This window comes from Genypterus blacodes, unplaced genomic scaffold (genome assembly GCF_046128005.1).
Source record: "Genypterus blacodes isolate CSIRO-AG114 ecotype Tasmania unplaced genomic scaffold, CSIRO-AGI_Gbla_v1 ptg000070l_1, whole genome shotgun sequence".
Taxonomy (NCBI): domain Eukaryota; kingdom Metazoa; phylum Chordata; class Actinopteri; order Ophidiiformes; family Ophidiidae; genus Genypterus; species Genypterus blacodes.
The window spans coordinates 1,455,478-1,469,139 of NW_027466880.1; the positions used below are offsets into that span (position 1 = coordinate 1,455,478).

The 13,662-nt window shown below is 45.0% G+C and overlaps 2 protein-coding genes across 7 annotated transcripts; one reads left to right on the forward strand and one right to left on the reverse strand.

Annotated features, from left to right (window-relative positions):
- The first annotated feature begins 324 nt into the window (after positions 1-324).
- On the forward strand, positions 325-10,922 carry tmcc1b (transmembrane and coiled-coil domain family 1b). 6 transcript variants are annotated; one of them, XM_076156669.1, is made up of 8 exons: positions 325-403; positions 3,311-3,481; positions 5,892-5,942; positions 6,658-7,434; positions 8,293-8,736; positions 9,115-9,599; positions 9,683-9,818; positions 9,927-10,922. In XM_076156669.1, the coding sequence occupies exons 4-8, from the start codon at positions 6,832-6,834 to the stop codon at positions 10,239-10,241; spliced, it is 1,983 nt and encodes a 660-aa protein (XP_076012784.1). In that variant the 5' UTR covers positions 325-403; positions 3,311-3,481; positions 5,892-5,942; positions 6,658-6,831; the 3' UTR covers positions 10,242-10,922. The 6 variants fall into 6 exon arrangements, with proteins under 6 accessions (XP_076012784.1, XP_076012790.1, XP_076012786.1 ...); XM_076156675.1 differs by having other exon boundaries at positions 8,293-8,718; XM_076156671.1 differs by having other exon boundaries at positions 6,662-7,434.
- A 766-nt stretch (positions 10,923-11,688) lies between these two features.
- h1m (linker histone H1M) lies at positions 11,689-13,156 on the reverse strand. The gene is made up of 5 exons (XM_076156826.1): positions 12,862-13,156; positions 12,517-12,776; positions 12,326-12,437; positions 12,203-12,240; positions 11,689-12,128 (listed from the first exon to the last, which is right to left on the reverse strand). The coding sequence occupies exons 1-5, from the start codon at positions 12,962-12,964 to the stop codon at positions 11,931-11,933; spliced, it is 711 nt and encodes a 236-aa protein (XP_076012941.1). The 5' UTR covers positions 12,965-13,156; the 3' UTR covers positions 11,689-11,930.
- Between the last annotated feature and the right edge of the window lie 506 nt (positions 13,157-13,662).

A 13,662-nucleotide genomic window follows, 5' to 3' on the forward strand; every position in this document is an offset into this window, starting at 1 on the left:
GTAATATTAGATCACTCTTTGAATCTGATGCAATCCAATGCCGAACCATAAATAACAACAACCCTAAAAATGACCATCACAAACTGAAAATAACATTGTCAGAGATCAGAGTTATTACATGGCCGTTCTATTTGCTTGATTTATTTGTGCTGGTATCATAAATTAAGCGGCAACAGATTGATTACACTCTTATTCCTCTTTTTGTTTAATGGCGGGTTGCAATCTGAAAGGTTGTAAATCATTCTAACGACATGAGTCACCGGCATGGATCATACGAGGCATGTTGCGTTCAGTGTCTGGCACTCATCTGGTGACGTTAGCGCACGCTATTTGTCGTCATAGTGGGAGTGTTCCACCATCGGGAGAAATGAACGGTCATCAACACAATCCTCTCAGCACCCATGTAAGTTCAATTCTGATAAAATACACTTTCTACCGATTAGTAAATGAATGAAATGCGTTTCCGTGCACTGTTATCCGCGCTGTGCGAGGCTCGTGGGTGGTTCCGGTTTGTTAGTTTGTTGCCCCGCCGCTGCTGTGTGGCGGTGAGCCCGGGGTGCGCGTATCTCACCATGGCTGAAGCTGGAGCTGGAGCTGGAGCGGTGTGTATGTATGTGTGTGTGAGTGCGTGTATGTGTGCGTGTGCGTGTGTGTGTATGTGTGTTTCAGTTAGCACACTAGCCAGCCAGCTAACTGACAGGCTGTGTGGCCAGGAGGCGAGTAAGCGCCTGTTTTGCCTCCCAGGACAGCCGGGCCGGGCGATGTTAGCTGTATTTACGTTTAAGCGATTAAGACCGGAGAATTATTTCTAATGTTACGTGACTAAATGTGTGAAGGTGTAACTTCAGAGGCAACACCCAGCTTAATTCCCACCAGGCCCTCTACGTGTCATATTAGCCACGTTAGCCCGGCGTTTGCTGATTTTATTATATTGTATTCATTGGAAGCGTTCAGATGCGTTAGACTTTGACCTCGTTAATAAACAACTCTATAACGAATTGTAAGATTAGGTACAAGTACACACCTACAAGGTGTTAACTGATTTATTTGATTAAACATTTCAAGTTTTATACATAAACCGTCTTCCTCAAAAGCAACATATGTGACACATTTGCTCATTTATGTGTGTGATGGCAGGTGATCATAACAAAATAACATTATTAACATTCCTTATTTAAAAGTATGTATATATATGTTTGATTGTTATCCTCCTAGCTTCTATATTTCGAGTTGTATCTATTTATACAATAATATATACAAGCATAATACGAATTAGATATAAAGAAATGTACTTTGTTCTAGATCATACACAAAGTTGTAAATAAGAGGTATTCTTAATCATACAATCTTAGCATTACAAAGTGTGAACTATTTGACTAAAGATGCAATCCTAAAATAAACAAAAAAGTAATTTATTAACTCAGATTTGAGAGCCTATTGCGTTAGATTCAAGGGCTGTATAGAATGTAGCTTGTTTATCTCTTAGAGGTCTAAAGATTATTAGAATGTCAATTTGGTGGTCAGATAGTAAATAACAATATAACAGAATATAATACACAAGTAGTAAACTGCAGCTTGCAATGCTTTAAAATAATTGTTCCACAACACTTAGTACGTAGTAGTACTGAGACCTGGATTGTTTAAGAAAGTCTTGTTCAACACTGATCAAAACCATTGATCAGAAGCCATTAGGACCCATTAGTTGATTTCCATGCACCTTACCAGATTAACCAGAACCTTATGTTTGACTTCTGGGTCACAGTTTCTGAATGACACCAAAGCAAATGCAATGTAATACTGTTTCCTTTCCATATGGATCAATAAAGGCGTGTGTTTCGGTATTTGTTTAAAGTTTGAATCACTTTAAAAGATATGAATGAACTCATGTGGTTTGTTATTTATAACTTTGTCAGCTTTAGCAGTTTGTTAATTTCTAATCTTGAGTCCCACACACTCATGCAAACCTCTGGACTCTGTTATCGACTCTAAGATCGCTCGCTCCATTCGCTGCATGGCCGGTGTGCGCCGTAAAGTAAAGTAAACACCCCCCTTGCACTCCACGTTAGCTCGGACTGCTAACAGCTCCTGACGAGCCATCAAAACTGGGCCATGTAGTCACCTCTTATCTAACGCAACGGTCAGCAGCACCATGGGATAAAACGATGTGATATATCGGCGTTATCCTGTGATAAATCTCTCGTTCAAACATGATAAAGGTCAGGGCTGTGGACACTAGCTAGCTCCGAGCTGCTAAATCCATCCTCTTCTTATCCCTTACGTTAAACCTTTGGGCTCAGGCTATTTGCAGTATTGCTAACTTATTCCGAATTGTAACACTGTTTATGTACACATTCTTCTCAATCTTGCCGATTACCGACAACTGCTGTGACCATTACTACAAGGTTATCATGGCAGTGAAGGCATCGCGACTTGTTAACGGGTCGATTTAACATAATTCTATTCTGGCAAATTAGCAAGCGAGCTAACGTTACTGTTACAAGATGATTAATGTCGTCAGATCGTCAGAGGTTTCCAATGTCTTGACTGTAGATGTTGTGAGCTGGCGTATTTATGCGGTTATAAACAGCTCCCGCGTCAGACAAATATGACTTTTCAATCAACCAAGTCATAACATTAATACTGGCCGCGTTCCATTTAGGTGTGCCAGTGTCAGGGTCTCGGTATTGATCCATGCTGACTCCCTGGCATGCCTCACCGTCACACCTACATGGAACAGGGCCATGAGCAGCACTTACACCTGTGCTGCTTCTGTCATCATCTCCATTTAGACACAGAATGGCAGTGTTTACCGTCAATTGTCTTTATCTTGACTGTAGATCTAAGGTAACTAAGCAAGCATTTGATTAAATAAGAAGTGTTTCATGCCCTGCAGTTATTCCCAAGTCGTCATTTCGTGCCCTTAATTAACATTGTGTAATAATTAAGGTAAAACGCCTCTAAGGCCCGTGGTTGAACTGTGTTTTTATCTCGCAGTTTAATGGTAAAACTGGTGAATAAAATACCTTTACCTGGGTGGAGCCATCACTCTAAGGACTGTTATTAACCCCGAGTGCTAAACACTGTCATAGACTTTATTACAGGGAACACCAGAGCCTGTGCTTTGATTCATTTGAAAGTAGGACATGATGTCATTTTAAGAAAACACACAATGAGAACATGTTTTGATCAAACCCCACCCCAACTGATGGAAATGAATATTGTTTTTCTATGTAGCTGATAACTTGTGCAGCGGTTTCTCCAGCATGGTATGACATCATCGTTACTCACACTCACTGTTTTGTCTTTGCAGCACGTTATATTTCTAAATATCAATGGAACCAGCTGACTGAAGTGAAAGAAGTAATCCACCAGATAATCATTTGGAGGAATTACCAAGAGCTGTTGAAAACTCCTTTGGATTATTAAACCTTTTCCTGTGACAATGGCTCCTCAAATCATCTCCTAATGACTACAAGTGAAGGTATGCTTATCTGTAGGTAGACTCTTCCTGAAAGCAAAAGCGAGCAGATGTGAGAATGCTGCTGGGAAGTAAAGTAAGCCTGCGTTGTAGCACGGACCCAGGGACACCAGGTGCTGTGTCAAGTAGCTGCCGCCATATTATAATTGGGTCCGTTTGTCCGGGAAGACGCTGTGGATGCAGAACTGCTTCTTGAGCTCGAGCCAAACCCCTAAATGCCAGTAGACACACACACACACAGACACTTTCTCAAGCCCGGGGGGGAGACCTTGGAAAGCCGCATGCACACAAAGCGGTACAGAGTGTGATAGGCCAATGTTAGCTGACCTACTTCACATAGAGAACACTTTGCCCTCAGACTCCGCTGTAGTTTTGCTGCAGATGAAGGATACAGCTCTGCTTGTGCACGGAGCGCTACTACTTATTCCTCCCACTGGCATGGTTCTGTCAAAGGTCAACCGCTGTAGAGCTGCTTTATGATGAGGTCTGCGATATCTACAAAGGAAGTGTAATGTTGGACGGGTTAGCTTTGCAGTTCACAGTGCTCTCAACAGCAAGTAAGGTTATACAAGTATGTAATAAGATGATGATATGAAAGAGTTGAAATGGCACAAATCTGTAAAGAGACACTTAGTGGTTTTGCTCACAGAGATCCTATGGGGCCCTGAAATCCCCCAAATTTCATGACTTTCAAAATATTGTGTGCAAGTAAATAGCACCCTGATTAGATCCATTTCTCAGGCAGATGTTCCCATATATAGATCTCGGTTTGTGATTGATCGTCCCAACGTTATTGTCCTTAATTACTGAAACCTACATAAGAAAAAGACTAAGTGCTTGTGTGCAGCAGATGTGAGGTATCGAGCAAGAGGAACAACTACCGGCTTACATGGCTGTTCTGTCAGTACCATATGTTTAGACAACACCACACACACACACACACACACACACACACACAAACACACACGCACACAAGGTGTTTAGGTCGCAGGCAGCGTTTACGATGATACAAAGGTTGAACTTGTTTGAGACAATGCAACCTGGAGTTTGCACTTTACACAGGTTAACCTCTCAGCCTCGCCCTTATAGAGGAACGGGGATGCTGTATGATTATAATTCAAAGATGAGTAGTGGCCGTAAATGAAAAAGAATGCGTTTAAAATGTAACAGCCAAAGTGCTTCTATTCACCCCTGCTAATCTGACAGCAGCAGCAGCGGCAGGTAATAAGTCAGACTGAATCTGTGATGGAGCGTTTCATGTATTGTTTTTGTCGCTAGACTGTGCTGCTGGCCTGATAAGTGATACTTTGCAGCTCTGCAGACCATTGGAGTCAGTTTTCTATTTGTCTGCTGAATAATGCCCCTGCAGTGTAGACAGACTCGACACATTTGGCTGAAGTTATTGTCTTTGCAGCTCAGTGATGTATCACATGGTGTAACACACCATGGCTGGCTGGCTGGCGGCTCCATTGTTAAGGCAGATTTCTGCGGTTCAGTCATACATTGATACAAAGGACCTTGCAATTGATAATGCACTGTAGTGTGTATTTATAGATGTCGTTTTCCTTTCGTAACACGTGCTGTACAATCAAATCAAACCTTCAGCTTTTTGTTCTGCTGCAGCAAACACAGCCACTGTTTTGTTAATCATCCTTTACTCTGCACGAGAGAGTTGGATTCAAGCATGCAGAAACACAACAGAACCAGTTAAACAGTTGAGGTTGCTGGCATGAGAATGGGTTTGCCCAATGCTCAAACTTTGAAGTCTGAACACAAAATGAACAGATCCATGGCCAGGAACAAGATCTGTGTCTGTCATTTGGAAATGGCATTTCAAGCAGATGTTGTCAGAAACACAGTGGCAGCACAGACTTCCCCTTATAGCTGCTGTGCGTTTAGTCACATGACGTTATTAAAGGTGTGTGCATTTGTCGTCCTATAGACCGGGCCTCTTCTCAGGTCGGACGCTTGCCGCCATTACTACATTGAGATCTACTTCTCACGTTGGCAAGCATGTTGAAGTATCCTGCTGACACGAGCCAACGTCTAGAGCGGATGTCAAGTAAATGTTAGTCATCTAGGCTGTTGCACAATTGCCATTATGCTATTATTGCTCCAAAGGTCTGTGTTTGTTCAGGCTGTAATGGCTCATCATGCATTGACGGACTACTGGCTCTCAAGATTTTAACCAAAGGTGTGGTCCATTAGGTCGTGAATTCTTTGTTATAGTCAGCGTCTATCGTCTCGAACAGTAGACGTCCATTACTAGCAGGTTCTTTACAGGGTTAAAGGTTTGTGTTGCTGTCTGCTTTTGTCTTTGCCTGTGCAGCTCAGTCTGAGAGAGAGCTGTGAGCCTTTTCCTCTGTGTGCGGCAAACTGTTCTGATTTGTGTTAACTTTTCCGCCTCATTTAGCAAATCCTGAGTAGTGAATCAGACGAGGAGAGAGGAAAGGCTGGGCTGATGGTAAGTGCTCTCTCTCTCCCTCTCTCTCCCCTCACTCTCTCTGTCTCTCTGTCTCTCCCTCTCCCTCTCCCCCTCTCTCTCTGTCTCTCCGTCTCTCATATTACACTGTGGTAAAGGAAACGCCTTTCATATATTCTATCACCTGACATCCAAACACTGGGCCCCTGACATGATGTACAGTATTTAGCCTCGCAAGAAGTCGCAGCGATGGATCATTGAAACTCCTTCATTGGGAACAAAGAGAATTCAATGTCGACATTTACTTTCCAGTTACGATTTCTGTTTCACCTTCACTTTTTTCCACACTCAGTAGTTTCTCTCTGTTTTCATCATCCACACGCGCAATTGTGTTTCTTATCAATTCCCATATTACTGTATGAATACTTTCTGAAATGTACTTGGTGATGTTATTGCACCGTCGGACTTTTGCTGATCTTCAAATTGTAATCTAACCGACTGAGAACATTCCAGAAATTGTTCTAGATTTTTGTTTATTTTGTGCAATTTGTGTTTTTGCTCTTGCGGGTGGTCACTGAAAGACAAGCTGTCGATTGAGAATGGTTCCAACTGACGATGAACCGCATAAAACGATCTCTGCTCGTGTCTCAGTGGCGACCCCGCCATATGTTTCGTGGTGTTAAACGTTACGCTGCTTATTATGTTCATCATTCATTGCTGCATGTCATAATCCATTTTTATGTTCCTTTGGTGGTAGAAAGCATGACATTGAAGCAAGCCACAGATGCATGTACGCTCAAAAGGCCCAACTGAGCACCATCCCCTCTGCTTCCCGGCTCTCCACCAGCCTCTCAGAGGGGTGGTGTCCACGGGGCGTAGCTACTCCCCCACACCTCCAAGTAGAACCTCACTGTGAAACTGGAGGTCTCTGATGGATCAGGGTAGTAGTGAACAGATTCCAGAGGAGCCGGACACAGGAGGCCGAGTGGAGCACGAGTTCTGCAGGAGGGCGTCGGAGTCGGAGCACGGCTTGTCCAAAATCACCCACAATGCCCTGGAGAACATGGGAGCGTTGGGCCATGGTCTGAAGCAGTTGTTCCAGCCACAGCGCCGACGCTCCTCCGTTTCCCCGCACGACTCCGCCCTGTCCTTCACGGGCGCCTCTCCCTCAGAGCCCACCGATGTAGGGCCAGACGCAGGGGAGGCTCCTCTCCCCTCGGCCCTCCCTGTGGATTCTGACAACTCTGCCGCTTCCGCTCCTCCTGCAGCTCTGAGCCGCGTTCTGCAACAGATCCGAGGTGCTCCCCCAATGATGAAACGAGGGACCAGCCTGCAGAGCCGCCGCAGTAAGGCGGGGAACGCCGGGGATCCTCCCCAGAAAGGTAGCCCCCAGATCCACCGGCGCAGCACTCATGAGGCCCTGCTGCAGGCCGGACGCCCGCGCTCCTCCTCCACTACTGATACACCCAGCTGCCCGGCCCTAGCTGACATGCTGCTGACCTCTGGTTACCACTCCACTGAGGAGCCAGACAAAGTGAGTGTTTAGAACGGCCTGTGACTTGACCATGAGTGAGAAGTAAACCAGTGAGTTGTTGAGGACAGGAAGGAAGAACATAACAGCAAAGACACAAGCTTGATATCAGGATAGGAAACACTCACATTCAAATGGAAGTATATGATTGCAAACTCGTGAGGAAAGTCAGGGTATATGTGGAAGAATGCCAGCGCTAAGTGAATTTGGAAACTGTATTAAAAGGGTTTGATGTGCTTGGATGAACTGGTGGTTGAGTAGATGAGCTGTGAGTGGTGGAAGGTCACAGATCGACTTTGAGTGGTCGGCCACTATGTGCTCTAAGCCTTTCTAAATTTAGCTTTTGCTGTCTCTGAGTATACTTCAGGTCAGAGGAGGCTTGCAGGGCTAAACAAACACAAACTTCCAGCCATGTTTATCTTACGGCACATGTTCATAGGTGTCTGCTTATTGCACATGGACAATGGCAGGTAAATAGCCAAATGTGTGCACAGTTAAGTACGTGTCACATGTTTATTTGGAACAGGACAGAATCGTGAATCTGTAAATACAAAACATGGTAAGGTAATCAGGGAAGTCATAAGAAGGGAAAAGACACAATTTATTAGTGTAACTCAAAGCAAACTTCAATGACAGGCAGTGTCCTTTTAATTTAGTTTCAGACAGCACCACCATGTGGCCATCATGTGTAGGCTCATAGCACCTGAACTGAGGCATATAGAAGAAGCTAAAACATGCAGACAAGTTTGATAACAGTAGTAGAGGACACAGTTATTTAATGACAAAGTACCAAATTTGGTTTTATCATCCATCATCCTTCATGTCTCCACTGTTTCATCTCTATTCACTCCTTTTGACCAGCTGGATCGTTATGATGGATCAGGGCTCGCTGTGTCACCCAATGCCCTCTCCTATGGCGCAGATGGATACGGCATGGATGTAGTCGACAGCACGCCGGACCCACACCGAACCAAGCAGGCCATCGCTCAGCTACAGCAGAAGATCCTCAAGCTGACCGAACAAATCAAGATAGAGCAGACGGCGCGCGACGACAACGTGGCCGAGTATCTGAAACTCGCCAACAACGCGGACAAACAGCAGAGTGCGCGCATCAAACAAGTGTTCGAGAAGAAGAACCAAAAGTCGGCCCAGACCATCCAGCAGCTGCAAAGGAAGCTGGAGCACTACCACCGGAAGCTCCGCGAGGTCGAACACAACGGTATCCCTCGCCAGCCAAAAGATGTTTTCCGAGACATGCATCAGGGGCTGAAAGACGTTGGCGCCAAGGTGTGTGTTTCCATGTTGGTGAGACAAATCAAAAGCTACTTGCCAACATGTTTTATTCAGTACAAAGGCTGTAAAAAAGCTATACCATCCAAACACAGCTGATATAGTCAATGTAAAGGGGTAAAGAAAGCAAATGGCGCTTATATTATGTTTATACTGCTATAGTTGCTTGTTCCAGAAGCAGAATGCCTCAGTTAAATGGTCAGTTTACTTATATCACACACACACACACACACACACACACACACACACACACACACACACACACACACTCCTCTAATAGCAGCAAACCACTTTGTCCCTATCGTGGGTGTGAACATGCCATAGCCATCTCATCTTAGCCCCCATATTCCATAAGTGCATAGCTGAGTATTGACTTGTTTCTGCCCTCTCCAGGTAACAGGTGGCCTCTCCAGCTTCTCTCAGGCCACTCACTCTGCAGCCGGCGCCGTGGTGTCCAAGCCGAGGGAGATCGCCTCTCTGATCCGCAACAAATTTGGCAGCGCCGACAACATCGCAGGTCTGAAAGACTCTTTAGACGAAACACAGGGTGACGAGGGTGTCGGCCCGGCGGCGACGAGAACCCTCGGGGCGGGACATTTGCAGTCCAGCCCCAAGTACGGCAGCGAGGATGACTGTTCTAGTGCTACTTCTGGCTCTGCGGGGGCCAACAGCACCACCGGGGCCCCTGGAGGCCCCCCTAGTTCCAAGGGCAATACTCTTGATTACCCACAGGGTTCAGGCTTTGATGCTTTACTACATGAGATCCAGGAGCTCCGGGACAACCAAGGTCGACTTGAGGAGTCGTTTGAAAGCTTAAAAGCCCACTATCAGAGTGACTACAGAATGATCATGGAGGCCCTGCAAGAGGAGCGATACAGGTCGAGTAGGCCTCTAAAGTATCACAGAATAGAGACTGAATAATGTTTTCTGTGTGATTTACTGTCATATTACTGTTTTGCAGGTGTGAACGTTTAGAAGAGCAACTCAATGACCTGACAGAACTACACCAAAATGAAATTCTGAACTTGAAACAGGAGTTAGCCAGCATGGAGGAGAAGATTGCTTACCAGTCGTATGAAAGGGCAAGAGACATTCAGGTACGCTCAGCTGAAATGAACCCAATCCTCATCTGTGTGCAACTCCATTTGCTGCTTCTGATTCGCAGTCAGCCCACTCATGGCCTGTGTTCTTTCTCTAACCTGTAGGAGGCGTTGGAAGCGTGTCAGACGCGCATCTCTAAGATGGAGCTGCAGCAGCAACAGCAGCAGGTGGTGCAGCTGGAGGGCTTGGAGAACGCCACGGCACGAACACTTCTTGGCAAACTCATCAATGTGCTGCTAGCCGTCATGGCAGTACTTCTGGTATTTGTGTCCACGGTGGCCAACTGTGTAGTCCCCTTGATGAAGACACGCAGCCGCACACTTTCTACGCTGCTCCTCATCATCCTCCTCGCCTTCCTCTGGAGGCACTGGGAGGCGATTTCAGAGTACCTGGATCACTTCCTTTTGCACCGGAGATGACAGGTTTGGAGGAGCTTAGTTAATTCATGAAGGTACCAAGAGTTTGAGGCTGATGTGTAAAGGCAGGACATTGACCCACGCAGGGAGTTGAATCTCAACCGTCCAACCTTTTTCCTTCCCCTTCAGTGTCTTCTCAAACGTTCAGGAGGATCGCCTCAGAGGTTCGTCACTTTACAGCTTTCTGAAATGCATTTTGAGAACAGCACTGCAGAGGGAAGCAGAGAGGAGGTCGGGACATGTGGTGTTGACGTGCTATCGCGGCGCATTTGTGGCACGAGCACATACGGGTGCAGGGTGCATAGTGGAAGGAGGGTTTGAGAGAACTGCACACTTGATTTCTCTCTTCTGAGTGAATTTGTTTACATGTGGAGGACTTGCATTGTTTCCCCACAGAAGAAATTGTAATTCAGTTTTATTATTTTAGATTTAAGTGGTATTGTTTTATTGTCACCGCAGTCAGTTGGTGAATTTTCTGTACTGAGGTTTTAATTGTATTGAGCCAAGTGTTTTGCTGATTTGAGTTATTCTGGTTTTCTCTCTTTTCATAAGATCCTCCTTTGCTACTATGCCACTCTGGTTTTTTTCCATCTACATCTACACTTTCTTTCTTTGCTCAATCTTTTCAAATGTCAGCTTATTTGAACAACTCTTCCTCTTCCTGCTCACTATACACTGAAGAATGGGGTGCCTGCACATCAGCTACATTGCTCTGGAATCAAACTTGTCAGTGGATCAAAGAGTTGCAGGTTCTGTGCTTGTTTCTTTTGGATGTGTGAAGTCAGTAACACTGGTTCTGCCACAACCAGGATATCAATATCAAGAACATCTGGTTTGGAGGTGCCAGCCTTCCCTCTGGGCCAGTTGGCTCCCATTATCCTGATGGCTTTTGTACTGCAGAATAATAAGGATCAACTGAATGAACATACTTGAAGAGCGTTCACAATGCTCAAAGACTCAGTGCTTCCGTACTGTTTCTATTAGTGACAATGAAATAGTAACTTTAGTTTTTTTTTTTATATTCTAAAGACAAATAAAGTTGCCGTTTTAAAATGTGAGATTGAAAGTGTAACCTGTGTCACTCATTGAGTCCATACAAATGACTGAAATGAAACTAACCTGCATTGTAAATGTGCAATATGCCTCATGTTTGACAGAATGACACTGATTTGCTAATAAAACTGAGGTTTTATTGATCAAGGCCAATTTAGTTTAGAAGTTGGTTAATGAGCATTGGATACCAACACTGGCATTGAGTTCATGTCCGACATTAAAGACACAGCCACCATAATCCAAGTGTGTATTTTAGCTGAAACCTGGACCCAAAATGTTAAATATCCATGAGCACAATCTTGAAAGCAATCCATGAGAATACACCAGGACTTTGTGTTCACCCTTCTGGGGATCTCAGACCATGGTAACATTGCTGTTCATTGACAGCTGTCTAGGGGCTGCAAGAATCTAACACTCCTCCAGCAAGGGCACGTATGGTTTATACAACACTGCTTCTATGTCCAGGTATTTTACATTCACTCCTAACTTTGATTTGGCCTCCTGGGGGACACTTCTTACACACATACCGTGGTCCCACCAACACTTTTTCAATTCAAACTACAAAACGAAGTATCTAAAAGTTAATATTTTATTGTAATACAAAAAAAAGCATTGAAAAAGTATTAAAACACAGATAACTCAAGGGGCGGCCTTCTTCCCTCGTTTTCTCGGAGCTTTGACCTCCTCGACCTTTTCTTCCTTTGCCTCAATGGAGTCGGGGGCTCCCTCATCAGCATCAGCTTTTGCTGCCTTTTTAGCCTTTGGCTTCTTTGCCGGTGCCACCTTTGGTGCAGCAGCCCCTTTGGCTGTCTTCGCCTTTTTGGGAGGCTTGGATTCCTAAAACAAGTCAACAGTTGTCAGTTTACGCTTCCCAATTAATAGGTCAGTGTGCAGAATAAAGCTGCACTCACCTCTGCACTGTCGCTCGTCTCCTTTGTCTTACTGGCATCTTTGAAGAGGTAAATTTGTAAATACGTAAATGGAATACATATAATTAAAAAAAAAAAGTCAATCGTTTGTTCGAAAACATTTACCTGCTTTTTTGGCCTTGGCTGCACTCTTAGCTGCCTTGGAAGGTTTTTGCGCGTTAGGATCCGTGTTCTCAGTTTTGGCCTTTGCTTCTTTGGGTTTCTTGTTGGGTGCGAGCTTGCAGGAAACCACGAAAGCCCGTTAATCACCACGTTAACCCAGCATCATCAAAACAAGACAAGACTCTTCATCTTACCCGAAACCTCCCGTGTGCGCCCGTGGTGGTGACAGATGAGTTCGCCGGCCTCACCAACACGCCGCTCTCCAGCCCTTTTATCAGAGTTCTACGCGCCAAGGTCTTCAGCCTCAGCAGGTCCACAGAGGGGTATTTCTGCTTTATGTAGCTCTGTATCGCTTGTGACGAGACCCCCTTCTTTGAATCCAGCTCTGTGAGCGCTTCATTCACCATAATGGCCGTGGTGGGATGAGTTGCCACTTTACGCGCCGCCGAAACAGCTGAATGAAGCAGATAAACACATTTTGGAGACATAGAGTTTAAAGTCAATTGAGGAAACACCTTGAGTTTGCGTTGCGCACAAACCTGCTTTTTTCGCCGGTGCCTTTTTGTCTTCCTCTGGCGGTGTGTCGCTGGACGATGACACAGGCGAATCGACGGCGACCGCTGCTGTCTTTTTGGGAGGCATGACCGAAAACCTAGTGAAACAACCACGAAACGGACTCTAACAAATGTGTAATCCCGCTTCGGCTGCTTTCCTTCCTGGCCTCTCCGTCCCGGTGTCCTGTTTTAAATGAGCCCGCTCCGGTCAAATCAGGCTAGGTGCGTTAACATCAGGCGCAATCATGTCAATTCAAACCACCTGTGCTCAATGACGTCACCTCACCGTCTCGATATCAGCAGTGTGTGACCAGGCTGGTGACCAGCATGAGGATGAGGTGCCAGGCTGTTGTGGCTGTGTATGGTTCTTCCACACCCTACTTATGCTCCTGACTGTTTGTTAAATGAATAAATTGTAAAATTGCCAACATGTCTTGTTTCTTCCTTGTTACTGATAGACTTCAATCATCCAATCCACCAAACAACACCAAACAAGAGTCAATAGCAACAGCAGAATAAACTGTTTGGCATTGGCAGAGAAGATTTGGCAATTTTTTCAGAGAGCAACCCACATACTCAGCTGTGCTGCTCATCCCACAAATGCATGTTCCTTACAAATGGGGCACCATTTAAAAGGGAACTAAACAGGCTTTCCAACGGTATAAAATGTATTGCCAAGAAGCATTGTTACAACAGAGAAATAATCTACACAATAATCTACACAAATTTCTGAACTTTTTGTTCGATGTTTATATAGGGTCTATCTGGGTTGAAACTTCCTGAGCA

Excerpts from the sequence above, each read along its gene's own strand:
- tmcc1b (XM_076156669.1), top strand. The coding sequence starts at position 6,832 with ATGGATCAGGGTAGTAGTGAACAGATTCCAGAGGAGCCGGACACAGGA. Across the intron at positions 8,737-9,114 it reads AGGTGTGTGTTTCCATGTTG|GTAACAGGTGGCCTCTCCAG; the intron begins GTGAGACAAATC and ends TGCCCTCTCCAG. Across the intron at positions 9,600-9,682 it reads CTGCAAGAGGAGCGATACAG|GTGTGAACGTTTAGAAGAGC; the intron begins GTCGAGTAGGCC and ends ACTGTTTTGCAG.
- h1m (XM_076156826.1), bottom strand. The coding sequence starts at position 12,964 with ATGCCTCCCAAAAAGACAGCAGCGGTCGCCGTCGATTCGCCTGTGTCA. Across the intron at positions 12,777-12,861 it reads GGCACCGGCGAAAAAAGCAG|CTGTTTCGGCGGCGCGTAAA; the intron begins GTTTGTGCGCAA and ends TGCTTCATTCAG. Across the intron at positions 12,438-12,516 it reads GCGCACACGGGAGGTTTCGG|CTCGCACCCAACAAGAAACC; the intron begins GTAAGATGAAGA and ends GTTTCCTGCAAG.